The 25,802-nt window shown below is 58.6% G+C and overlaps 1 protein-coding gene across 3 annotated transcripts; it reads right to left on the reverse strand.

Annotated features, from left to right (window-relative positions):
• Window positions 1-475: 475 nt before the first annotated feature.
• LOC127539775 (USP6 N-terminal-like protein) lies at window positions 476-24,272 on the reverse strand. 3 transcript variants are annotated; one of them, XM_051964101.1, is made up of 15 exons: window positions 24,160-24,272; window positions 9,153-9,403; window positions 7,808-7,929; window positions 7,467-7,552; window positions 7,069-7,108; window positions 6,588-6,668; window positions 5,584-5,655; window positions 2,959-3,068; window positions 2,796-2,844; window positions 2,536-2,656; window positions 2,202-2,296; window positions 2,053-2,118; window positions 1,870-1,969; window positions 1,639-1,791; window positions 476-1,324 (listed from the first exon to the last, which is right to left on the reverse strand). In XM_051964101.1, the coding sequence occupies exons 3-15, from the start codon at window positions 7,871-7,873 to the stop codon at window positions 555-557; spliced, it is 1,809 nt and encodes a 602-aa protein (XP_051820061.1). In that variant the 5' UTR covers window positions 7,874-7,929; window positions 9,153-9,403; window positions 24,160-24,272; the 3' UTR covers window positions 476-554. The 3 variants fall into 3 exon arrangements, with proteins under 3 accessions (XP_051820061.1, XP_051820060.1, XP_051820062.1); XM_051964100.1 differs by having other exon boundaries at window positions 5,584-5,691; XM_051964102.1 differs by lacking the exons at window positions 5,584-5,655; window positions 6,588-6,668; window positions 7,069-7,108; ... (2 more) ...; window positions 9,153-9,403; window positions 24,160-24,272 and adding exons at window positions 4,147-4,273; window positions 4,820-5,326.
• Between the last annotated feature and the right edge of the window lie 1,530 nt (window positions 24,273-25,802).

The raw sequence follows: 25,802 nt of genomic DNA on the forward strand, positions 1-25,802 counted from the left end.
TGTGCAGGAAGCCAGCAGCCCACCCTAGACAGCTGGAAAACCGGGGGAGGGGGTCTCTGCATTTGGGGGGTGCCCAGAACGGGCCGGGGCAGGGCTCTGAGCTTGGGGGGTGTCTCTGTTTTGGGGGTGCCCAGAACAGGCTGGGGCAGGGCTCTGAGCCTGGTGGGTGCCCAGAACAGGCCGGGGCAGGGCTCTGAGCCTGGTGGGTGCCCAGAACGGGCCGGGGCAGGGCTCTGAGCTTGGGGGGTGTCTCTGTTTTGGGGGTGCCCAGAACAGGCTGGGGCAGGGCTCTGAGCCTGGTGGGTGCCCAGAACGGGCCAGGGCAGGACTCTGAGCTCGGGGGGTATCTCTGCATTTGGGGGTGCCCAGAATGGGCCAGGGCAGGGCTCTGAGCTCGGGGGGATGCCCAGAATGGGCTGGTGCCCTCTGCTGCCCAGGAAGGGGCTTTAGGAAAAAGGAGACACCACAGAGAGAGTCCTTTCTGCAGACGCCTTTACTGGCAGAGCCATCTCTTGTCCTTTGGGCCCTCCTGGGCCGTACCATTTACGCCTGGTTCAGTCCCGTTCTCTGGCAGGCCCCGAGTCCCTTAAACCGGCCCCTGTGAGCTCCAGGTGACAGCTGCCCTGTCCGCCCGGGGCCTCCTGCGGGGGGCGCTCTGTGCCCAGGGGCAGCAGGGGGCCAGCTCCGCCTGGGAGCCGCCCTTCTTGTCCCGAGTCCTGGCCAGCCCAGGCCCTGCAGAGGCTGGGGCTGCTCCCCCAGAAGCCACGGGGGCTCGCGCCCAGGGAGGCTGAGGAAGGCGTGGGAAGGGCCAGGCTGGGCATGCTGGCCCAGTGCCTGGGCGGGAGGCTGCTGGGGGCCGGCCCCGGGCCCCCCGCCCCCTCAGGAGGGTGCTGCTGGGAGGGCGGGGGGCCAGGTTGCTCCGGGGTGCCGGGAGGGGGAGGGGGAGGGCCGGCGGGGTAGGCGTCCTCATCAGGAACGCTTTCTGGGGGCAGCAGCTCTTCGGGGGATGGGGGAGGAGGGAAGCAGGCTGCACCCAGCTCCGGGGGGCCACCCCCTGCCGGCCCCCCCTCCTCAGGGGAGGCCGGGGCTTGGGGGGCCGCAGGTCCGGCCCTCACAGCAGCCTCCTCCAGGTCCGGGCTGCCCAGCTGCTGTGGCTCCTGAGGCTGGGCAGAGGGCGTGTCTTCAGGGGGCTCAGGCAGCTGGCCGGTTGGCGCGGGGCTGAGGGCGGGGCTCTGGGTGCGCACAGCTTTGCTCTGCCCATTGATCACAAGGCCCAGGGAGAAGTCCACTCCCAGAGGTTTCTTGGGCAGCTCCTCCAGTTTGGCTTAAGGAAAAGAAGGCAGTGGGCATTCGGGAGCCCCCAGCCCCCTCCCTGACCCGGGAACACTCCCCTGGTTCTATAAGGGAGAGCTGGGACTCGAACCCCGAAGCCCAAACTCTGTCTTGTCTGACGGTTAGAGCGCTTGCACGCTGTGGCCCACCTGTTCCCCAGGAAGAAGAGGGGGTGCCCCAGAAGGCTCCCCAGGCCGCCCTCGGCCCCTCTGGCCCTACCCGGCTGCCCCGGCCTCCCCGGGCCCGATTCCGTGGCCTCCTCAGGAGGCTCTGTGTGCGAGCCTCCGGCCTCGGCCCCGTGCCCACCTGGCGGGGGCAGCTCGCATTTCATGCGGCGCAGCTCGGCCATGGACGCCTGCAGATGGTCCAGGACTGTGTCGTCTTCGTGGGGCCAGGGGCCGGCCAGCTTCTCCTGCAGAAATTCTCGGAGCTCCTCCAGGGACATCTTCAGCAGGCGTTCTGGAAATCCAAGGTGGGGCGGGCAGTGAGTCCCCTGCCCGCACCTCCCCCCTCCCCCCGGGAGTCTGGGGTCCTTACTCCTGTGCAGCTTGAGGACCGTATAGGCCATGGCGGTGAGAACTCTCTCGCCCTCCAAGATGTACACGTCCCACAGGCGCAGGGTGAGGGTGAACGGGGTCTGTGGAGGAGAGGCTGGGCTGAGAGGGGGTCCCCAGGGGTAGCCCGCCCTCCCAGGGCCTGGAGCCGGCCCCCCGTCCTCACCCGGTCAATGAAGCACTGCAGGAACCACTTGGTGGTATAAATGCCTGTGGACATCTGTTCCTTGTCCTGCAGAAGAGAGCGGAGATGGCAGGCTCACCCTGAGCCCGCGGTGGGCACTAGCCCATGGCCGCAGGGACCCCGGTGCTCACCATGTGCTTTTTCAGCTTGGGCAGGGCCTTCCCCAGGATCTGCTCGTGGTGGTCCTGGAAGCGCTGCAGCTTGGGGAATCCTGGCGTGAAGAAGCCTGTGGGGAGCCCGCGGGGCAGAGGGCTCAGCAGCAGCCTGGGGAGAGAGCCCAGGAGCCACCTCGGGTTCACCCCCTGCCCGCACAGGGGCGGGCTTCCCCAAGTGAGCACGGTGCCCCTGGGCAGGGCCAGCTGCAGCCCCGTCCCCCCCTCCTCATGCTCTCATTTGAGCAGAGTCGGTTCCGGCAGCCCCCCTCCCTCGCCCCCAGGGAGGAGGGGGTGAGGGGCGGGCACTCACCATGCATGGCGTGCTTCTGATTGGCCAGGAGCTGGGCCAGTGCCCAGAAAGCCTCCTCTTCATTCAGGTACATCAGCAGGATGGCAGCGATCTGACTCATGCCCTGGCAATAGCTAACCTCCTGTGGAGGCCCCCAGCCCAGACACATACAGAAGACTTTGGGGGAGGTGGACGCCTCTCCTCCCCCGGCCCTGCCCGGCCCCCCATCCTGCAGCCCCCCCTGTGCCCGCCCACGAGTCCCCGGGCGCTCAGAAACTCACCGAGTTGTAGACGGAGTAGGCGGCCAGGACATGGAACAGGGCCTGCTGCCTGGGGGGAGAGGGGCGTCCGTGGCCGCGGCGCGCTCCCCACCCTCAGTGCCTCCAAAGAGCGCCCCGTGGCGGTCGCGCCCCGCCCCTGCCCCCCCGCACCCCGGTCACTCACTTCACCCCGTAGCGGTCCCGGAACATGATGTGATTGCGGAACGTCCGATGGATGTCCAGATCGATCTGTCTGATCTCGGAAGAGCAGCTCTGGGCCTTCTCCTTCATCTCCTGGGGGGGAGGGGGGAGCACGTCAGGGCCGAGCCAGGGGAGGGGAGCCGTGGGACAGCGTGCCTGGGCGGGGTCGCCTGTGGACAAGGCCCAGTGGGGCAGCCGAGGGGCTCCCGCTCCCCGGACGTTCCGGCCTGTGCACTGCCCTTTTTGGAGCTCAGGGAGCCCTCGCCGGCGTCCCTGGCTGGCCATGAGTTCTGGGAGTATCCAGGGTCTGCCCAGCTCTGGGCTTAGCTGCTCTGCCTACCTCGTCTCCCCTGCAGTTGGGGGGAACCAGGCCGTGGCAGTGGGCTGCCTGCCTCCCCTTCCTCACCATCCTGGGCAACCAACAGCACAGCGGAAGCAATAGCTGAAGACGGGGGTCCTGGAGGCGGGGGGGGTCTCCTGGTGGGGCCCTGGGGTGTGCTGGGTAACCTCACCCCTCTCACTTGTCTCAAGGAGGGCTCTGACTAGTGGATCTGTTTAGAACTACCTTCCTTTCCAGCTCGGGGTCCTGGTGCGGGATGTGGAGGCCCCCAGGAGAGCAGCCCCCGGGGAACACTTGCCCCATGTCGTCTCTGGGGGGCCACACTCTGCCCCCCTGCAAGCCCTGCCTGCTCTGCTCCCCACGGAACTTTCCCCCGTCTGCCTCTGACTTTGGATGGCGGTCAGGGCCCGCTAGCTCGCCCCTCCAGCTTTGCTCCCTTCTGTTTTTAGTCTGCTTGGTTTCCTTTTGAGTCACTCTCCCTCCCTCCTCCCCGCCTCACCCCAGGGAAGGCCGCCACTCTGCCTACTGCGCGCTGCAGGTGGGGAGCACCTGGGGAGCATCTGCACCACCCAGAAATAACCCGGCTCTTCACAGCTCACAAGACACTGCGGATTCTCGGTTCCACCCATTCCCCTTGGCTGCTTTAGGCGGTTCTGTCCGTGCTTTTCTGGGCCACCGGGCCCCTCAGCTCTCCCCACGATCAGCCCTGTTCAGCCATCCCCCACCCGCCGCTCATCGGCAATTTCCAGATCTCCCTGCCCCAAAGAGCTGCCATTAGAGCCGCTTTTAGGGCACGGCCACCTTTGGAGACGGCCCGGGGTGAGAACATACTGAGGCCGGGGCGAAATTCCAGATCGCTCTCCAGGAGGCTTGGCTCTCCCGGACAATATATGAGTGTCCTGATTTTTCCACCTCCTTCCACCATTTATTGCTTTCCCCTTCAATCATCTTGGCCAATCTGATAGGAATACGATAGGTTGTTTTAATTCATTTCTCCCCATAGTTTTTCATATGACTGTATAAACTCTGATTTGCCCGTTTATCGCCTTTAACCATTTACCAACTGGGCAAGGACTTGTGTTTTATTAGATTTCACCAAGTTCTCTATACAGCTGAGATATGAGACCTTTATCTGAGAAACTGTCCGTGAAATCCCCCCCCCCCCACCCAATTTTCTGCTTTCCTTCTGACCTTTTTGACATTGGTTTAATATGTATAATCCCTCTTAAGATTTAACGGAATCAGAATTATTTTCCATCCCACAGTTATCCCTCTCTCATATATTCATAAAACTTCAGCTCCTCATGTTCCAGGTTCTTCTCGCTTTCTTAGGTCATCTCCCTTTACATCTAGAGCCATCTGGACCTGATCTTGGAAGTTTACTTCTTATTGCACCTTCCCCCGCCAGGCTCTCCTCCCCGGTCCCATTGCTGCTCTCAGTCCTGTCTCCCCCCCACCCCTTCCGGCCCAGCATGCTTTGTCCATGCTTCCGGTGGGCCCTCACCCTTTTGTCCTTCTGGACGCTGACCATCCTTCCCACTCCTGGCCAGCAGACGCCACCTCCAGGAAGCCTTCCCCCAGGCCTCCTGAGCTTTCCCTCAGCTCTTGTCTTCCCACCGTGAGAGATTCGACTGGTGTCCTCCCACCCCTGGGCCCCTTATTAAGCACACAGTAGGTGCTTCATAAAAGCTTGTCGGATGTTGGCCGGTTCAGGTGACTGCTTCATCTGGAGGGTGGCACTAGGGCAACTCTGGGGACCCTGAGGGTGGAGGTGGCCTGGGCTGGCACCTGCTAGTCCATGATGGCAGAGGAGGGAGGGGTTTGGCGCCCAGAGCCCCGATTCTTGAGCTTGGCGGCTCTGGGTGCGTCCGGCACTTTCTGGACACGAACTGGGCACGTTGTTTGGACTCCCTATTTCCCCCTCAGGGAAAAGGGGAATCCTGACTGTGTCCCCCCTCCTCCAGAGTGGTGGGAAGGCGGGTGGGGAAGAAGCATTTTTAAGTACCTCAGGTGCCAGGCAACACGCTGAGCCCTTTACGAAGACTCGGCTGATCCTTGAAACGATCCCGGGCACGGGCGCTGTTCTAGACGTGGAAGCCGGGGAAGCTGGGAGAAGCCCTGTGGCTTCCTCAGCATCCGAGGCGGGGGCCCCGAGCCCAGACGAAGGCCCGGGAGCCACTGGGCCTGGTCTGGAGGTGGGGGAGAACAGCCGGGACCTGCAAGCTGGCTGGGAAAGCCGCTGAGTGCCGCGGGGGCAGGGTCTCCTACCTCGTATTTGCCGGGGTTTTCTGTCTTCACCTTCTCCACTTCCAGGAGGAGGGACCAGACTTGGCCCCGCACCTGCAGAGGGATGCCTTTGTAGACCCTTCGAGCCATCTGAGGGAAGAGGGAGGGCATCGGCCCTTGGAGCGGGCACCCACTGGCCGAGCGGGTCCACACAGGAGGATGCCCTGGTCCCCTTCCCCAGCCTGCACAGGGCCAAGGGACAGGAGCCTCCCTCCCCACTGTGTCTCTAACTCTGTGACCTTTCCCCAGCCTTGAAGGCCCAGTTCAGGCCCAGCCTCCTCATCTGGTCAGTCAGAAGTGATCCTGGCTTTCTGGAACCTCCTGCTGAGCTCTGTTCTCCATCCCAGGCCTGTGTCTGCCCCCATATCCACACGCTTGTACCCGCCCCCCATGCGCACCCCCCCCAACTCAGACATGCACATTCATACCCCCACCTACACATCCACAAACACCCTCCCCCCCCAAGTCATTTTCTAGGAACTCTCTGTTCCCAGCTCCCAGTGCAGGGCTCCAGGACTCAGCCCGCTCAACTGGGAGGGAGAGATCGGAGGGAGCCATCCCCAGCATTTAGCCAGGAAGGAATTCAAGGAATATCTGACTAAAGGGGACTGACTAAGCTGCCCCGGCCCCTGCTGCCCCTGCTCCCAGGCTCCCGCTGCCCGGGCTCCCGCTGCCCCTGCTCCCAGGCACCACTGTCCCGCCTCCCATGGCTCCCGCTGCCCCGGCTCCCGGGCTCCCGCTGCCCCTGCTCCCAGGCTCCCGCTGCCCCGCCTCCCGGGCTCCCGCTGCCCCGGCTCCCAGGCTCCCGCTGCCCCGGCTCCCAGGCTCTCGCTGCCCCGGCTCCCGGGCTCCCGCTGCCCCGGCTCCCAGGCTCTCGCTGCCCCGCCTCCCGGGCTCCCGCTGCCCCGGCTCCCAGGCTCCCAGGCTCCCGCTGCCCGGGCCACCACTGTCCTGGCTCCCACGCTAACCCGACTCTGGTCTCCCACCTTCTCACTGTGGCGGTATTTATCCCATTTCTTCAGCATCTTCAGCCACTTGTCCACCCGCTCGATCTCCTGGAGCTTTTGCTGAAAAATGAAGTCAGTGTCCGCAGCGTGAAGAGCCCTGGAGAAGTGCCCTGCCTGGCTCAGCGCCCCCAGACACGCGGAGAGGGGGCCCAGCGGCCCTGCAGGAGAGCCGCCCCTCTCGCACTCTGCACCCGAGGACACATCTACACCGAGGGGCTTACCAATGCAAGGGGTGGGCTGGGAAGATAAGACTGGAGGAGGAAGGGAGAGAGAGTGATGCTGGGGATGGGAAAGGGAAGGGAAGGGAAGGGAAAAGGGGAGGAAGAGGGAAGGGACCAATGGTTTTGCCTCACTGGGAGACAGGCTAGAGCACCCCCAGGCACAGCTGGCCTCCTGCCTTCCAGGAGGGTCCCCAGATGGAGGCTTCTGGTCCCCTTCTGCAGCCCCCGCTGGCTCTCACCTTCTCCTCCAGGGCGCTGTGGCTTGGCAGTTCACTCTCACTGGGAAGACAGAGGGGAAAGGACAGTGAGGGCCCCGGAGGACCAAGCCCTACAGGAGCTGCCGGGAGGGCGGGGGAGAGTTAGGGGATCGGGCCTGGAGCCACTCAGTCCACCGGTGATGGGACCCTGGCCAGCACCAGCCCCTTCCAAGGTCTCCTTGTCTAAACTGGGGGCCGGCTCTCTGTCCCTACGCACTCCCTATCTGTGAGTCTTGGGGGCTCGAGGGCCTGGGCACGCTGAGCTCCTGGTGCCCACCGAATGGCCCCCACCTGGAAAGCCCCGGGGCAGCGTCTTTTGGGGCACCTGGGCCCTGCCTGCAGGACTGGGGGGGCGCTCATGGGCACGGCAGAGCACTTACTGTAGAAAGCCAAACCGGTCTGTGACTTTATAAAGGGTGAAGTCTGCATCCTCCCAAGGGTCAATCTGAGCCCCAGGCTGCCTCCCCTGCAGAGAGAGGGGGCTCAGGGGCCGCACTGCTCCGCACCTGGGCCTCCCCCCACTCCCAGCATGCCATGGGACAAGCTCTGCCCACTCCCACTCATTCCTGGAAAGCCAGGCCCACCTCAGGCCTGCCTGCTGGCCCGGATCCCTCAGGCTGGGGGCCCCACTGCTCAGGAAGTGGGGGACAGGGGCCCCAGACCAAGGCTCTCAGGAAGGACTGGGGGGGCCTTGGAGGAGTTCCTGTAGAAGGCGCCTCACCTTCCGGTACTTGGCAATGATTTCAGCTCTCTCCTCGGAGACCAAAACCTCGACGTCCTTCTTCATGTCCAGAAAGGGGAGGCGAGAGAAGCCCCTCCCCCACTCTGTGCTCACAGGCACCCCTGCAACAGCAGCCCGAGGAAGGAGAGAGTGAAAAGGGATGAGAAGGGAGGGGAGGGGAAGGGAAAGGAGGGGAGAGGAGGGAAAGGGAGGGAGGGGAAAAGAAAGAAAAAGAGGAGGAGGAGGAAAGGAGGGATGAGGGGAGGGAAAGAGAGAAGAGGGGAGGAAAAGCCAGGAAAGAAAAAGAGAGAAGAGGAGAGAAAGGGAGGGGAGGGGAGAGAAGGGAAAAGGAAGAAAGAGAAGGGGAGGGAAAGGGAGGAAAGAAAAAGAGGAGGGGAGGAGCGCACCAGCTGGGCCTGCCTCCTTTGGCTGTCCACGATCCTGGGCCAAGGCCAGGCAGGAGAGCCTGTTGAGGGGGACACACAGGGAGACATTCCTCCCCGGGAAAGTTGGAAACCGACCAGTGGGGGTCCTGGGGGTCTACACAGCCGCCCACAGGGACTCTGGCCTTTGCTCTACCAGCTCCGATTTCTGGGCCCTGGGTGGGCGGGTCAGTGACCGGCAGCCCCTGGAGAATTACAGGGCTCAGAGCTCGGAGGGACCTTGAGGACTGCTGGTCCACCAGACCGAGGCTCTCCATACGGCATCCCTGCTTGATGTCCTCCAAGAAAGGAGAGTCTCCCAGCTCCCGAGGCAGCCTGTTCCGCACTGGGACAGCTGTCAGCCTCAGCAGTGTTTTCCTGCTTTCTGGCCTCCCTCAGCCTCCCTGCCCCCTCCCCCACCAGCAGGCCCTCCAGGTCCCCAAGGATGGCTGTGCGTCCCCCAGAGTCTGCCCAGGTCCTTCAACCCGCTCTCATGTGGCAGGATCCGGGTCTTTGCCATCCCGGCTGCCCCTCCTGGGGCCACTGGGGGCAGCCTCAGACCCCTCCTGGCTACCCCTCACTTCTGTCTGCCTCAGTTGTGCTGTCTGTGAAGTGGAGCTAAGAGGAGCCCCAACCTCCCAATGGTGCAGACCCACCGCAGGAGCTGGGAGATCGCCCTCCTCCCGGGACCCCTGACTGAGCCTGGAGCCCCCTTCTCAGGACAGCGCACATAGGCACGTATGTGAGCTTGTGTATGTGCACGCACATAAGCGTGTGCTTCAGTCTGCACTGCATGGGGCTTGTACATGTGCAGGGGTCGTACGTGTGCACAGTGGGGGCACTGTGTGTGTGCATGCCGCTTGTACTATGCAGGGGTGTTCGGGAACATGCAAGGGCCCCCTGCCGAGACAGGACCCTCTTACCAGAGCAGGCCTTGGGGGAAACACATCCAGAGCTCGCCTTCACGCTAGCAGGCAGGAGGGCCCAAGGCCCTCCCCCGGGCCTGGGAGTCCATGTCAGAGCACCAGCCCCCGGGCCAACGCGGCCATCAGCACCCGAGGGCCAGTCCCGGGCATGGCGCCTGGGTCAGGGGCGCCTGGTGGCCAGAAGTCGGGGGGCCCACGCCTTCTCGCCGCCCACTGCCCGCATGCAGACGTCCTTCCGGGGCCGCTCACTAGAAGGAGGGAGGAGAGACGAGGGCATCCCGCTGGAAAAGCGCCCCCCTGCAGGCCGGCTCCCCACGGCGGCTGCCTCCCGATCGTCACCTTCTGGTTTCGGGGAGGGCTGCCCCAGCCAGCGGCCAAGAGCCCCCAGCAACTGCCCCCGGGACTCCCTGACCCAGAGCCCACATGAATATGGAAATTTGTTTAGAAGAATTGCACATGTTGAATCTGTATCAGTCTGCTTGCTGTCTTGGGGAGGGGGAGGAGCTAAGAAAGGGAGACAGATTTGGAACACGAGGTTGGGCAAAGATGAACGTTAAAAACTATCTTTGTGTGTGTTTGGAAAAATAGAATGCTAGTCCAAGTTTTTTCAAGTTCAATAGGACAGATTCCTGGGACACTTTCGTCTCAGCCATCCCATCAAACAATGACTTATTTTGGGGGCCTGCCACCGAACAAGTTCTGGATTTACCAGCTTCGTCACCCTAACCCTAACCCTGCATCTAGAAAGGAAATAAGGTTAGTCTGGGGAAGGTATTTCTGAGGAGGCCACACTTGCTCTCTGGGATTACTGTTTACTTCCTCAAAAACTCATTTGGTGTTTTCTTTGTTTTCATTTTCCAAATACGATTGCTCTGATCTCCTAGCCAGAGAGCCTTTCCCTATAACAAAAACTAGAAGAAACAAGAGGGGGAAGAAGAGCCCATGGCATTCCCTCCTCAAGGAAGGTTCTGGCCTCAGCTGGTGGATTTCTGATTCCATTCTCCCCCCGCTTTTGAGCTCTGCGATAATGTTCTCCAATCCACTCATGCCTGACTCATTTATTAAGTCATTTGGTCTTTCACCATCCCTGATTGGCTCAGTCCAAGATGGGGTTCACTCGGGCTGGGAGCTGGATTCCACTTGAGGCAGTCAGGCACTCTCTTCCCAGCAACCTGTCTCTTTAGCCACCTCCATCTGGCTTTTACAAAAGCCTTTATTTAGTCCCCACCCTATGGTAAGCCTAAGTGAGACCAGGGACAAGAAGCACACAGGTAAGAGCTGCACCAACAGAGGGAATCCACATAGTTGAAACTTTGGACTACTTAATTTCCACTCTGGTTCTGGCTATTTCCCCATTTCAGGCCCTCTGCCGTGGATTTTTACTGTATTTTCCAGATGAATAAAAGGGTGGAAAAAACATCCATTAAGTACTTATGGTCTACAAAGCACTGGGCTAACCACTGGGAATAGACTGCTGGGAAAAGTAAAAAGCAATCTGGCAGAAATGAGACTTAGATCAACATTTTTTTTTTTTTTTTTTTTTTTTTTTTTTTGCTGAGGCAATTGGGGTTAAGTGACTTGCCCAGGATCACATTGCTAGGAAATGTTCAGTGTCTGAGGCCAGATTTGAACTCAGGCAATCTGACTTCAGGGCTGGTGTTCTATCACTAGACCAACATCTTATAACACATTCCAGAATACATTTTAAATTGATCCAAGACCTTACTATTAAAGGCCAGACTATTAAAAATAAGAAGAGATACAAATCATATTTGTAACCCTAAATGTGTACAGTTATGGATAACAGAGGTAATCTTAACTAAAGAAGAGATAGAGGCAATTAAAAAATAATTTTGATTACTCGAAACTAAAAAGCTTTTTGCAAAGATATAACATAAAGATGGAGGATAAAAAGGAAATAGTTGAATGGGAAAACAATCTGTGCATTGGTTTTGGTATTCAGGATGTATAACAACTTATAAGAAACACAAACACCTACGTGACTCATAATCCCTTCCCAGTTGGTTAAAGGATGTGAACAAATAGTTCTCAAAAGAAGACCTGCAAAGTATTTACAGTCACGTGAAAAAATACTAAAACTCACTAATAACAAGAGAAATACAAATCAAAGCAACTCCAATTATTATCTCACACCCTGAAAATTGGCAAAAAAAAAAAAAAAAAAAGCAGAAAAATGGTAACAATCAATATCGGAGGGTTTTAGGCACCCTAATACATTGTTGATAAAACTATGAATCAGTGCGTCCATTTTGGAAAACAATTTGGAATTGCATAAATAAAGTAATTAAAATGTCCCTACCCTTTGACCCAGAGACTCCATTGTTGGGTTTATACCCTAAGGAAGGGTAGCTAAGTGCATAGTGGACAGGACACCAGGCCTAGAGTCTTCCTAAATTCAATTCTGGCCTCAGACACTTATTACCTGAGTTCCAATCTAGCTGTGTGAGCATGGACAAGTCACTTCACCCTATTTGCCTCAGTTTTCTCATATGTAAAATGAACTGGAGAAAGAAAAGGCAAACCATTCCAGAATCTTTGCCAAGAAAAGCCCCAATGGGGTCCCAAGGACTCAGACACAACTAGGCACAACTGAAGTGAGCGGGCCCTTGAACACATAAAGATTAGGCACTAGTGTAGAAACTACTTGGGACTACAGGGTCAACGAGTTCCAAAACAAAACTTAGGATCTTTCTCGGCAAACCCTCTGCATCCTGAATCTCCCCACTTGTCCAGCCTTAACCCTTTCTGCTGACCTCTAATTTCTCATCTCCAATTGTCTTTTAGACATCTCAAAGTGAATATCCAATAGCCATCTTAAACTCCTAAAATGGAGCTAATTTTTGCACTAAACCCTCCTCTCCTCCTTCCTTTCCTATTACTATTGAGGGCTACACTCTCCTCCCAGGCCCCCAGATCCACCACCTAGGCATCGTCCTGATTCCTCACTCGTTCTCAACCCCCTATCCTCTCCCATCCCCCTATCTTAGCTGCTGCCAAGGTCAGTTTCATCTCTGTAGCTAGTTGATGTCATTTCTGCAACATCTTTATCAATTTCACCTCTGCAACATCGCTCATCCATTTCCTCTGCAGCACGTCTTGTAAAATTCACCTCTGCAGCATCTTCCTTAGATTTCACCTCTGTAGCATCTCTCATAGATTTCAACCAAGCAGAATCTTCCATAGATTTCATCTCTGCAGAACCTCTCATCCATTTTCTCTGCAGCATCTCTCATAAATTTCACCTCCGCAGCATCTCTCATAAATCTCACTTTTGTAGCATCTCTTACAGATTTCACCTCTGCAGTGTCTCATCCATTTCACCTCTGCAGCATCTCTCGTGAATTTCACCTCTGCTGCATCTCATCCATTTCACCTCTGTAGCATCTTCCATAGATTCCTCCTCTGAAGCATCTTTCATGAATTTCCCCTTTGCAGCATCTCTCACAAATGTCACCTTTGCAGCATCTCTCATAGAGCTCACCTATGCAGCATCTTCCCAATAAGCCCTCTTCTTTCCTCGGCCACTGTCCCTACCCTGGTGCAGGCCCTTATCCTTAACACTTGAGGATTCTTGTAATATGCTCCTATGGGGAGGGCTCTGCCTGCCTCAGCCTTTCCCCCTCCAGTCCATACTCCAATCAGCCACTAAAGTGATTTTCTTAAAGCCCAGGTCTGACCATGTCACCCCTCCTCTTCCTAATTTAAGAACCTTAATAACTTTTTTTTTTTCTGAGACAATTGGGATTAAGTGACTTGCCCAGGTTCACATAGTTAGGATATTAAGTGTCTGAGGCCAGATTTGAACTTGGTCCTTCTGACTTCAGGGCTGGTGCTCTATCCACCATGCCATCTAGCTTCCTTCTTAATAACTTTTTAAAGCCTTTTTTCCACCTGGCACTAATCTCGTTGCACACGACTCCCCTTCACTCACTGTTGTATGATGCAATCACACTCTACTTGCTATTCCCTGACATGAAAATCTACCCCCCTCTCAATACCTTTGTACTGCCCATCCCACATGTCTGGAGCGTATTCCTTCCTCACATCCACTTTTCATGTCACTTACATGAGGCCTGCCTTAGTCCCCCTACCTGCTCTCATCACCTCCTCTAGGAGACACTTCTTGATTTGTTTTATTTGATATTCCTGCATATGTGCTATTTCCCCAGTAGAACATAAGCTTCTTGCAGACAAGAACTGTCTCCTTTGTCTTTGTTCTCTGGTACCCCAGGCCAGACTTAATAAATGCTCGTTGACCAACTGTCTGAGTCTCCAAGGAGGGCAAACAGCATTAGTACCAAGCCAGCTCCACACTGTTTCAGAAAAGGGTGGGACCAATGACTAGAGGCTCTAAGACCTCAGGTCTGAAGGGCAGAGATGGCAGAAGAGACACCACCAGCTGTCTGAGAGGCCCCAGAGGAGGGCAGGCAGGCAGGACCACCAGGGCCCTGCTGGGGGAGTTGAGAATTGGGCCAGAAGGGAAACATGCTTCTTAAAAAGTGGGGAGGGGACTACTATGCAGCTCTAAATTCTTGGACCTAGAGTACCCATAACCCAAGAAGGGCAAAGACAGGGAATTGGGTCTGATAAAAACATCCCTATTGACAACAGGCCACAGCACAGTTCCAGAAGCTAAGCGGGGAAATATACAGGAACTAATGGAGCCAGCATTGTAAGTGTTCTCTGTAAGAAGCAACAAATATGGCAGACTCAGAGAGCCTCAGAAACATATGCACAGACTGGCACAGAGGGCTGAGAACGGAACCGGGAAGCCAATTTACATTACAAAAGAAAGCACCATTCCAAGAGGTGGCAGGCTACAGGTGTGATTAATGTGCCCATTGATTTGACTGGCCTTATTTGTTGTAAGGGAGGTGCCCCACAGCCTGGCCTACCTTCCCTTGGCCCCAAGAGCCTGTGGTTGCAGGGAAATTGGGGGTGACGGTGGGCAGGAAGAGAAGCATGTTTCTTCAGGTCAGGCATGAGCTTCCCCAGCCAAGCAAGGAGCTTGGGAGGCTCTGAAAGGAACAGGAGGTACCTATGGTCACAAAGGCCCAAGGTTCTGAGACGCCGAGACAAGTCCCTGCCACCTGGGGGGCCACAACTCGGAAAAGAAATCTTGCTGGGCTGGTGGGGAGCCTGAAAACCAGGCTGGCAGATGCTCCGACCCTCAGCCTCGCGGGACAACAGTCACCTCATTTCCCACGTGAGGAAACTGAGAACCAGGGAGGTCAAATGTCCAGGGCTAAGAAGGGATTTGAATCCGGAGCTTCCAGCCTCCCAGTCCATGCCCTGACCCCGTAGCACACTGTCCCCTAACTGTGAGCCTTGAGCCTGGCAGCTGGAACTTCCAATTAGAGGTATGGGCAGGCTGCCCGCAGTCCGAAGGCTCCAAGGTGGCCCGACGTCTGACAAAAGCCCAACCAGGACATCCTGTCCCTGCCTGCCCGAGTTTCCGCCTCTGCTCTGAGCAGGAGAGGCTTGCCAGCAGGAGGTCCAAGCTGGTTTTCGGATCTTGGGGCCGCTCCCGTGAGCACACACATGTGGCTGTGGCCGTGTGCCGGGGCCGGGTGTCCTGGCCGCAGATGCCCCACCGCAAGCTCTTGCACAGAAGGGGCCACTGCTGGCGAGGAGCTCACTCCTGACCCCCCAAGGCAGCCTCAGCAGTGGCTAGGGCTGCCAGTAGGGCAAATCCTTCCTTCCCCCTCCCCCCCCGCCAGCGGGTTCTAGAGGGGCCTGATTTTCCCCGGCTCCCACCACGCTCACCCCAAATACCGCTCAGGGAGGGGCCAGTGCCCAGCGCCAGCTCACCGGGCTCCCCTCAAAGGCGGCTGCTCCTCCCTGGCACCCCCTGTGTGGCTCCGCTTCTCATCCCTCTCAGAATCCTCCAGGGATGCAGGTCACTCCTCACTATCCGCCAAGGAACCAGTGGCCAGGCTGAAAGGCCCTTCCTCATCCCCCCCACCCCAGCAGGACTTCCATTACAGAAGCCCGTTTCTTGGAAGCCAAGTCGGGGGGACAGCCCAGATCTGGAGCTGCAGCCCCCACTGGAGGCCCCCCGAGCCCGTCTTGGGCTTGTTCCCTCTTGGGGGAGAGGGTCAAGGCAGCCAGGCACTGCCTGCTGGCCACGTCCCAGCCCCTTTCAGAGAAATGAAAGGCGCATTTATGTGCAGCGGCGTCTCTGGGGATTGCTTCTGCCCACGACGTCTCCTTTCACAGGAGCTGCAGAAGGAAGGGTCATCCTCGGGATGCCCCGGACAGGGGCCATAGGCTCCAGGACCCACTGGGCCCCTGCTGCCCCCTTCACTCGCCCCAGGGCAAGGACCTCCGGGGCCACAGCAGACCTACCCTTCCCCAATGCGGAACCCCTGGTGTTCCAGGCAAATACCTTATCCTACCCATGCCCTAAGGCCTGGAGAGGCACAGGGGTAAGAGGGCAAACCCAGAGACTGGGAGAGGAACCAGCCACCTCAGAGATCCCACTCTCCCTAATCCCTAGCTCCCTGTGTGGGCAGCCATCAGGTCCCCTTTCCAGGCTGCTCGCTGACCTTCACGGGGGACCCTCCCAGAATGACCCAGAATCCAAGTCAGAATGAGCCCCCCAGACCCCAGGCCAGTGCTGGTGGACACATGGGAGTGCTGGTGGGCAGTTGGGGGACTACGGGAACCTGCTCCCCCGCTGGGTCATGCTGGCTCTCCCTCCATTTCCACAGGGCTCTTACATGGTCAGGACTGGCTTCCAAAGTTTGGGGTTGTATCTGACCTGAAGAGCCCTTGGCCCAAGGAGGCAGAAGGTAGGAAGCGCTTGGTCAACCGACATATCTTTAAAGCACCTACTACAATGCTTAGCACAGAGTCTGGCACATAGTAGGTGCTGCATAAATGTCTCGTGATTGGCCTACTATGTCCTTTAAGTGGTAGGGGGATCCAGCCAAGATGGCAGAGAAAAGGCAAGACACTGTCTTAGTCCCCCCACCCAGCTTCCTGGGAATCAGCGCTCGATCAGGCCCCAATAGCATCCCCAAACGTTCAGAGGGAACCGATTATCATGGAGGGACTGCAGAGAGCTCTGCCGCACTTGAGCCGGAGGATGTGGCCAGTGGAGGCGCAACACGGGCAGTCTACAGAAGGATCTGAGCCCAAGTTCGGCAGCATCGGACACTCTGTCCTGGTTCAGAGGGCGTCAGCTCGGCCCGTCGGCTGTGAGACACGCAGAGGAGGACGGCAAAAATGTCTACACGTGGCGCCTCCAAGGGGGATAGGAGCTGCTCTCAAGCTCAAAGGGCTCTCTGGGAAGAGCTCAAAGAGGATTTTAAAAGTCAAGTAAGAGAGAAAGGGGAAAGAAATGAGAGCCACGCAGGAGAATTATGAAAGTCTGGGGGGAGCCAACAGCTTGGGAAAGGAAGCACAGAAACTGACTGAAGAAAACAACTCCTTAAAAAATAAATTTGGCGAAATGGAAAAAAAATAACAAAAAACAAACCACTGAACGAAACGAGGCCTTTAAAAGCACAGCCGGCCAAATGCAAGAGAGAAAAAATTCATTAAAAATAGAATTGGACAAATGGAAGTGAATGACTCAAGGAGACGGCGAGAATGAAAGAGAGCCGGAAAAAAGAGGAGAAAATGTCAAGTACCTTGTGAAAGTGCAGAGCTACAACTACCGGAGGGGACGCTTCCCCGCCCAAGGAGAGCTGACAGTCCCCCAAACAAAGGGGTCCATACAAGAATATGTAAAATGGGGAAATGCACAAAAGAAAACCCACAAATAGGACTGCTTGGTGATGGGAGGAGCCCTTGAGATGAGCCTTGGAGGTAGAGGCTGGGGGGGCGGCCTGGGCCCAGTTGAACCTCTCAGGGCCCAGCCAGAAAGGTCAGGCAGTGGACACACACCGCGCTTGCCGTTTGCCTAGCACCGTGCTAAGGTCTGAGGGCAGGAAGAAAAGGGAGAGTGGCCGCTGTTCTCAGGGAGGGCACAGCCTGTAGCAGGGAAGGGGACAGCTGAGAAGAGAACAAGGGAAGAGCCCTGGGGGCTGGGGGAGGCTGCAGGAGACAAATGGGGGGAGGCTCACAAAGCTGGAGCTAGAGGTTAGAGGATGAGGACTCAAGCACGGACTGTGGTGAGTGAGAGGGCAGAGGGAGGCGGCCAGTGCAGGAGATGCCCAGTGGGTAGCTAGCTGCTCAATGGGAGAGGGCCCTGGAAGCCTCTGCAGAGGCAACCAGTATGTCAGTGCCCTGGATATGGCTGCCCTCCCTCCAGGGCCAGTGACCTTCCCTTCCTCTGCCAGGGACCTTCCCCCCCATGTCAGAGACCCTCCCCCCCATGTCAGAGACCCTCCCCCCATGTCAGAGACCCTCCCCCCCATGTCAGAGACCCTCCTGCCCCTGTCAGACCCTCCCTCCCCTGTCAGACCCTCCCCCCATGTCAGAGACCCTCCCTCCCCTGTCAGAGACCCTCCCTCCCCTGTCAGAGACCCTCCCCCCATGTCAGAGACCCTCCCACCCCTGTCAGACCCTCCCCCCCATGTCAGAGACCCTCCCTCCCCTGCCTTTCACAGCCCAGGGCTTGGTCCTCCAGGGCCGGGTGACAAAGGGCTGCTCAGTGAGCAGGAGCGGGCTCTGTGCTGAGACCAGCCCTCTTGGGGCCTGAGGACAGAACCGCCTATCCCGGGTCTGGGAGGTGCTGGGCCACGGAAGCCACAGCGGCCGGCGGGAGCAGGCAGGACGGGGAAGGTTAGGTCTGACTCTCCGTGGAGGCCCCCTTGATGAAGGACACTGGTTCAGGCTCACGCCGGGAGAGTCAGTGACAGGGGCAGGGAGCCGGAAGTCCTGATCCCACGGCCGCCCAGCAGAGACTCCGAGCTACCTTGTGACCTTCAGGGTGAGCCGGCCCTGAGCCCCCAGGATCCATTCTCCTGGGGCCTTCCTTTCCCACCAGTCTCCCAGCCCGACCAGCTGGGCCCTGTGGATTCGCCCCCTGCTGGGAGAGGAGAGGTCACATTTCCTCGGGCCTGGCTCCCAGCAGAATCCAGAGGGAAGGCCCGAAAGCACCAGGCGGTCCAGCGGGGCCCAGCTGAGGGGAAGGGGGGGTGTTGAGGGAAACCACTGTGCCCTGAGAAATGCCCGAGGCAGGGACCCTAGGGGCCCAAGGGGGCCCCGTCCAAGTCGTCTTCCTCGGCTTTGCTTTTAACCGAGGTGGCTTTTGTGGGGGGTGAAGGGAGACTGACGCATCCATTGAACCCCTTCTTTTCCTGAGGGGGCCACTGCCCAGGGTCGCTCCCCCCCCACTCGGGGCCACCTCCGGAAGGCTCCGATGCTCTTGTTCCCCCCTTTGGGCCGACTCCCCTGTGTCCTGTCAGCACCTCCTGAGGTCACGGTCCTCTTGGAGAGAGAAGGACACAGGACAACCCCAAATGCCATCTGAGGACGGGACCTCGGCTCCAGAGACTTCCGAACGGCTTCCCTCGGACCAGCCACAGGGCCAAAGAAGCCTGGGCTGGAGTGCGGAAGGCCTGCATTCAAATCCAGCCTCACACACAGACAAGCTGGGAGACGTTGGACAAGTCACTTCTTCCCTGCCTCAGTTTCCTCTTCTGTGAAATGGCCCCACATCAAGTTTGTGGCCTGGCACCGAGGGCTGCCTCCTCCCCACAGCCCTCCATGGGCCCCTGCAGCTGAAGGAGCTGAGGGCTGGCAGAGCCGGGGTCGGAAGGCAGGGACCAGGCTGGGACCTCAGGGAGCCGCTGCACGTCCTGGGGCCTCTGAGAGGGAAAGCCGGCTCCAAATCCTCCCCCCCCTCCCTGAAATCCCTCCCCATGGTCCAATGGCACCTTCTCCTTCCCCCCCCTCCCCCACCGCTCAGAGGATGTGTCTGGGGTGGAGGTACGAGGGGGGTGGTGAGACAGCATCAGCTTCCTGTGTCACGGCTGAGCCCCCCCCTCCCCCGCCCCAGCTCAGCCTCCCTCTCCCCAGCCCGGTCCTACCCAGGCTGAGACACAAGGAGCTCCCCATCCTCCCTCTGACTGCTCCCCGCCCATTCCTTCAGCCCCCCCAAGGAAACGCCCATCCCTCCTCCCCTTCTCAGCCCAGCTGAGAACCGGCTGCCCCCACCCCCACTTCCTTTCCGGGCCCTCCCCTGCCAACAAGCCCCAGCGACCGGGCTTCCGGCTGGCCCCCGGCTCTGCGCTTGCCACCTCCCCTCCCCCAGCCCCGGTCATCCAGCTCCGCGGCGCCCGAGCGCTCCCCCCTCCCCCCCCCAGTGGAAGGGCGCTCCCTCGTGCCCCTGACTTTCTGCCCGTGTGGCCGGGAGTCCCCGGGGCCAGGAGTGAGAAAGGTGGGCTTCTGAGCCCGCTGGCCCCGGGGCAAAGAGGCGCAGAGATCGGCTCAGCGCTGAGCGCGCCCCGAGGGTTCCTTCGGACATCTGCGCGAGGGCGGGGGCAGGAGAGATGGAGAGCAGATTAGGAAAGTCCGGCAGGCTTCGGGCCAGATCAAGGTCAGGGGGCGGAAGGGCCTCCCGGGACCGGGGACGGTGCGGGGCTCTCGGTCTCTGCGCCCGGAGGAGGCTTCCTTTACTCGCTCCAGTCTCTGCTCAAGGGGCCTCAGCGCAACCCAGAGGCCTTCTCTCCGTGCCCCAAGCCCCACTGCAGATCCCCTGAGCATCGCGGCTCCCAATGTCCCCCAGAGCCGGACCGGGGCTGCAGGGCGGGGAGGGCCGGGCCGTAGTACCTTGGAGTGGGAAGGGGTAGAACCTGCGCACTGATTTGGCTCCACTGGGGCCCGGAGGGTGGCAGCCCCTGAAAGTTAGGATGTCCCTCTTAGGGGACCGCAGCCCATAGCAGAGAGTGGAGGATGCTTGGCCTTCTCCTCCAGCCCCTGCCTTGCCTCTGCCCACTCTGCCAGAGTCCAAGCCTGGGCGCACATGTGTGCATCACTGTCCCGGCCCCACTCTCACACCCGTACACAGACACCCCCACTCTCTCACACACAGACACTCACACTCACACCCATACACAGACAACTCACACCATACACAGACACACTCACACTCACAGACACTCACACTCACACACAGACACACACTCACACAGACACAAACACACAGACACCCCCACTCTCTCTCACACAGACACTCACACTCACACCCATACACAGACAACTCACACCCATACACAGACACACTCACACTCACAGACACTCACACTCACACACAGACACACACTCACACAGACACAAACACACAGACACCCCCACTCTCTCACACACAGACACACACTCACAGACACAAACACACAGACACCCACACTCACACCCATACACAGACAACTCACACCCATACACAGACACACTCACACTCACAGACACAGACACACTCACATTCACAGACACTCACACTCACACACAGACACAGACAACTCACACCCATACACAGACACACTCACTCACAGACACTCACACTCACACACAGACACACACTCACAGACACAAACACACAGACACCCCCACTCTCTCTCACACAGACACTCACACTCACACCCATACACAGACAACTCACACCCATACACAGACACACTCACACTCACAGACACAGACACACTCACATTCACAGACACTCACACTCACACACAGATACTCACACTCACACACAGACACAGACAACTCACACCCATACACAGACACACTCACTCACAGACACTCACACTCACACACAGACACACAGTCACAGACACAAACACACAGACACCCCCACTCTCTCTCACACAGACACTCACACTCACACCATACACAGACAACTCACACCCATACACAGACACACTCACACTCACAGACACAGACACACTCACATTCACAGACACTCACACTCACACACAGATACTCACACTCACACACAGACACAGACAACTCACACCCATACACAGACACACTCACTCACAGACACTCACACTCACACAGACACACACTCACAGACACAAACACACAGACACCCCCACTCTCTCTCACACAGACACTCACACTCACACCCATACACAGACAACTCACACCCATACACAGACACTCACACTCACAGACACAGACACACTCACATTCACAGACACTCACACTCACACACAGATACTCACACTCACACACAGACACAGACAACTCACACCCATACACAGACACACTCACACTCACAGACACAGACACACTCACATTCACAGACACTCACACTTACACACAGACACACACTCACAGACACAAACACACAGACACCCCACTCTCTCTCACACAGACACTCACACTCACACCCATACACAGACAACTCACACCCATACACAGACACACTCACACTCACAGACACAGATACACTCACATTCACAGACACACACTCACACACAGACACACACTCACAGACACACACACACAGACACCCCCACTCTCTCTCACACAGACACTCACACTCACACCCATACACAGACAACTCACACCCATACACAGACACACTCACAGACACACACACTCACATTCACAGACACTCACACTCACACACAGACACACACTCACAGACACAAACACACAGACACCCTCACTCTCTCTCACACAGACACTCACACTCACACACAGACACACACACTCACACACATACACACATACTCTCTCACACACAGTCACACACACAGACACACACAATCACACTCACACTCAGACACTCACACTCTCACACACACTCCCTCTCACACAGAGCCCCAGGCACAGAGCAGCGGCCTTCCCGGTGAGGACCAGAGCCTGATGCCCCCCACTTTGGCTGTCTCACCAGGTTCCCTGCTCCCCCCCCAGCAGGCGCCCACTCCCCTTTCCTCTGTTCCATCCAACCCCCATCTGGTCCCGGAGCCCCTGCCGCCTCCCCCGGTTCAGACATTTCCACACAGCCTTGGCATCTGTGGGCCAGCTGCCCGCCCGCTGCCCCGGCCGCCGGGGCGTCCTGCCAATGAGTCACTCCCTCAGGGCGGCTGCTTCCAGCAGGAAAGAATCCCAAAAGCCCTGGGGAAAGGGGGGGGGCAGCCAGCTAGGCCCAGCCTCATCCCGGAGACTGAGGGGAGGGAGGCTGGGGTGGGAGCTGTGCCCCGCAGAGGGTGGGTGGGGGAGCCCGGGCCCTGGCACCAGCCCGGACCCGAAGGCCCCATTCTGGACCCTGCTGTGATGCCCTTGCTCTTGCCTTCTGGGGTCAAGCCAGCCAAGGCTGGATGGAACATGGCCAGGAAGAGTCCTCGGCCTGGCCTTCACATCCAGGCTTTCACTCCCGGTCCCCGGGCTGGGGAATCAGCTTTTCTTGGGGCTTCCCAGCCTCTGGGAAGAATTTGAGGCACTACCATGATCACTCACCACCTCATACTTGGGAGATGTCCTAGCTCCATGTGGGGAAACTGAGGCAGGCAGAGGGGGAGGGGGCACAGCCTGGGCTCCCCACGACAGTGCCCCCTCCCGCTGTTCTGCCTGGCAGCCCCCCTCTCCCTTGTTCTGGGGCTAGGCTGCCTCTGGGTCAGCCCCGCCAAGCCTTGCCAGGACCGCCCGCCAGGGCAAGGGCTGGCCACCCCCTTTCCCCCACGCATTGGGACAGCCTTGATTCAGCTAAGGAAACTGAGACGCCGAGGATTCTGGTCTGCCAGAGCTAGAAAGGTCGTTGGAGGTCACCTTGTCCAAGCCTCCCATTTCACAGATAAGGAAATGTAAGCCCCCCGCCCCACCCCCCCCGGAGTTAACTTCAGCACAGTTAGCTGTGTTTGCCTCCCTGGAGATCCTCCAAGCTGGGGGCAGCCTCCGTTCAAGGTCTTATAGTCTGGGAACAGTTGAGTCCAAATGGGCCTCCCATCGCCAGTGTCAGCAGCACATCCCCAAAGGGAAAGCAAACACGGCCTCATCCCTGGGGGTGACTAGAGGGTCACCTCGGTTCCTATGTCCTGACACACAGTAGGGACTTTACGGCCTCCCTCTGAGAGCTGCTTCTCCTGACCGAACAGAGGCCCTAACCACTGAACCACACGTCATCATATCCCGTGAGTCCCCAGAACAGCCATCCTGTCCCTGAGCTCATTTGCACTCAGTGTTCCGCTCGGGTCACCTCTCCCCCAGTCTTCTCCAACAAGCACAGGCTCCCCATTTCCTTCTCACTAGAGAGGAGAGAAGCTGGAAACAGGCCACAGCCCGATAGGAGAGAGGAGTAACTACGACAACCACACACGAGAACTGGAGCCTCCAGCACCGGGCTTTCCTTTCTGGAGCTCGGGGATGGCAGGATGGGGGTTACAAAGATTTCCCTGGGGGGCCCATTTCCCCCAACTTCAGTCCCATGAGGCCCCGGGGGGGGCGGGCTCCCCCTCCATCTGGGAGCCACCTTCCAGCTGTGCCAGGACTAGATGCCAGCTGTCTGCTCTGAGGACAGGGGAGCTCCTAGTTGGATACCCAGAAGGCCCTGCGGTCAAGGGATGTCCACAAAGGTGACAGGAGCTGATTAGCTCAGGGCCAGAAGCAGTGGGGAGGTTGGGCTGGGGGAGCCAGTGGGATGGAGAGGGACAGCCCAGTGAAGCCGGCAGTGCCCGAGCCTGAGTCAGCTTGGCCCCTTCCCTGAGCTCTGCCCACCGCCGTCTGGCCAGCCACGAGTGGGACCGACAGGAAACCCTGCCAGCTCTGGGTCCCCATCCCCCTGAGCCCTTCTGCCCATCACAGCGGGCTGGCCACACGTGGGCCGAGAGGAAGTTCTGCTGGGAGCCGGGCTTCGCATCCCCATCCCCCAGGCACAGATGGGCCGGGCCGGGTTAGGGCCCTGGTCGGCTCTGCCACACATGGGGTGTCACCCTCAGTCCCCCAGAAGCTCGCGGGGTCACACCCAGCCAGCCGCAGCTCTCCCACGGGAGGGGGGGGAACAGCGTCCCCACGCAGCCACGCGCGGCTCCCTCCCTTCCCCCACTCCTCCTCCCACCTCCCCCCACGGGCTGGCTGGCTCTCTTACCTGCAGCAGCACAGATGGAGGCACGGCAGCAGCTCAGGCTCTGGAGGCTCCGGCCCAGAAGGAGGAGAAGGCTCGGGGCAGCCCAGCATCCCCCGCCCTCGTCCTCCTCTCCCTCCTCCGCCTCCCCCTCCAGTCTGTGGGCGGAGCAGGAGCCTCCCCGCTCCCTTCCTCCCCCCGCCCTCATTTCGCTCTCCCTTTCTCTCTACTCTCTGGAACCTCCTACCGCCCCTTTCTGTCCCCCCCAGCCCCGCCCACTAGTGGAGCAGCAGCGCCTCCCAGTGGAGTCAGACCTGAAAGGCCGAGCTCTAGACTCATGCTCAATGACTCGTCACCCCGAGTCCTGCTGGGAGTTGTAGTTCAGGCTCGGTACTTTGTTGCCTCCGCCCTCCTTTCCCAAAGCCCAAGACACACGGAGGCCATTGGTCCCGGTGGCCCGAGCTAGGGAGATGACGGCCATCTGGAGAGAGGGGGAAGTGCAAGACGTACCCATTCCCCAGATGGAAATGTACGCAGTGCCCTGGATGCAGGCAAAACCGGCAGAGCCAGATGATTTGCCCATCAATCAGTCGATGGGCACCCATTAAGCACTTGCTGTGTGCTGGCACTGGCGGCGTGGAGACAAAGCACGACGTCCCCTGCGTTGCAGAGGCTCCGGCCCTTCTCTGGCCAAACCTCCAGCCTTTAGCTCTGGTAGGCAGGAAGTACTGGCAGCAGGAGGAGGCTCAAGATACCGGGACCCAGCCCTGCCTGGAGGTGGTCAGTCCCAAGGAGGAGAGGGACAGAGGGCCCTGGCTCAGGGGCAGAGACAAGGCTTGTTTCAGGGGCTGAAGAGAAGGGAAAGGAGTGCTAACAAAAGGAGGCCTTTTACCCAGCGGGCTCTGGACTTGGTTCGAGAGAAAGTGACAGATCTTCATTCCAAAAAGATGGCTTTGGCAGCCGGGGGTAGGGGGGCCTGGAGTGGGGGGAGACTTTTTTTTTTTATTTCGATTTTATTTTATATAAAACATTTTTCCAGCTTCTTTGGCGAGTGTAGGGGGAAGGCCTGCCCTCCTCTGACTCATTCTCTCCCTTGCCCCCTCTCAAGCTATTCCAGCTTCAAGGAAAAGGGAGTATGGGGACTGGGCAGAGGCCATACCCCTCTTCTTCTTCCACGGGGAGGAGGGCAGCAAGACTACAGAAGATTAGAGGCTTCCAGGCATCCTAGTTACTGATCTCGAGGTGAGTGCACCCAGCCCCCTTGAGCAGCCAGCTTGAGCTGTACATGAACATTGGTCTTCAGCTGACTTCTCAGCTTCCTAACGGCCAGGAGCGTGTTCTCTGGCCACAGCCTGGCTTGCCCCAATCACTTCTCCATTCCCGGACAGGGGGCAGAGATCAGAGGAGCCCCGGAGTTCCCAAATCAATGGTGACATCAGTCTGCACACACTCAACGTGGGGCTGAGGTAGGCCACAGTCCCGGGCCTAACTGGCCAAAATAGCAAACCTTGTCTTCTGGCCGGTTCTGGGGGGTATGAGGGAGCGGGAGGAGTCCAGGCCAATATTGAGACTGAACGTGGGCCACTGGGAGCATGGTGGGATCTTAGGCAGAGGGAAGCTAGGAAGAGAAGAGATCCTGTGAGGAAAAAGAACGAGTTCAGTGTCGG

This window comes from Antechinus flavipes, chromosome 6 (genome assembly GCF_016432865.1).
Source record: "Antechinus flavipes isolate AdamAnt ecotype Samford, QLD, Australia chromosome 6, AdamAnt_v2, whole genome shotgun sequence".
NCBI classification, from domain to species: domain Eukaryota; kingdom Metazoa; phylum Chordata; class Mammalia; order Dasyuromorphia; family Dasyuridae; genus Antechinus; species Antechinus flavipes.

Excerpts from the sequence above, each read along its gene's own strand:
- LOC127539775 (XM_051964100.1), bottom strand. The coding sequence starts at position 7,873 with ATGAAGAAGGACGTCGAGGTTTTGGTCTCCGAGGAGAGAGCTGAAATC. Across the intron at positions 3,069-5,583 it reads AAAACCCCGGCAAATACGAG|GAGATGAAGGAGAAGGCCCA; the intron begins GTAGGAGACCCT and ends CCTCCCCCCCAG. Across the intron at positions 2,119-2,201 it reads CCAAGCTGAAAAAGCACATG|GACAAGGAACAGATGTCCAC; the intron begins GTGAGCACCGGG and ends TCTCTTCTGCAG.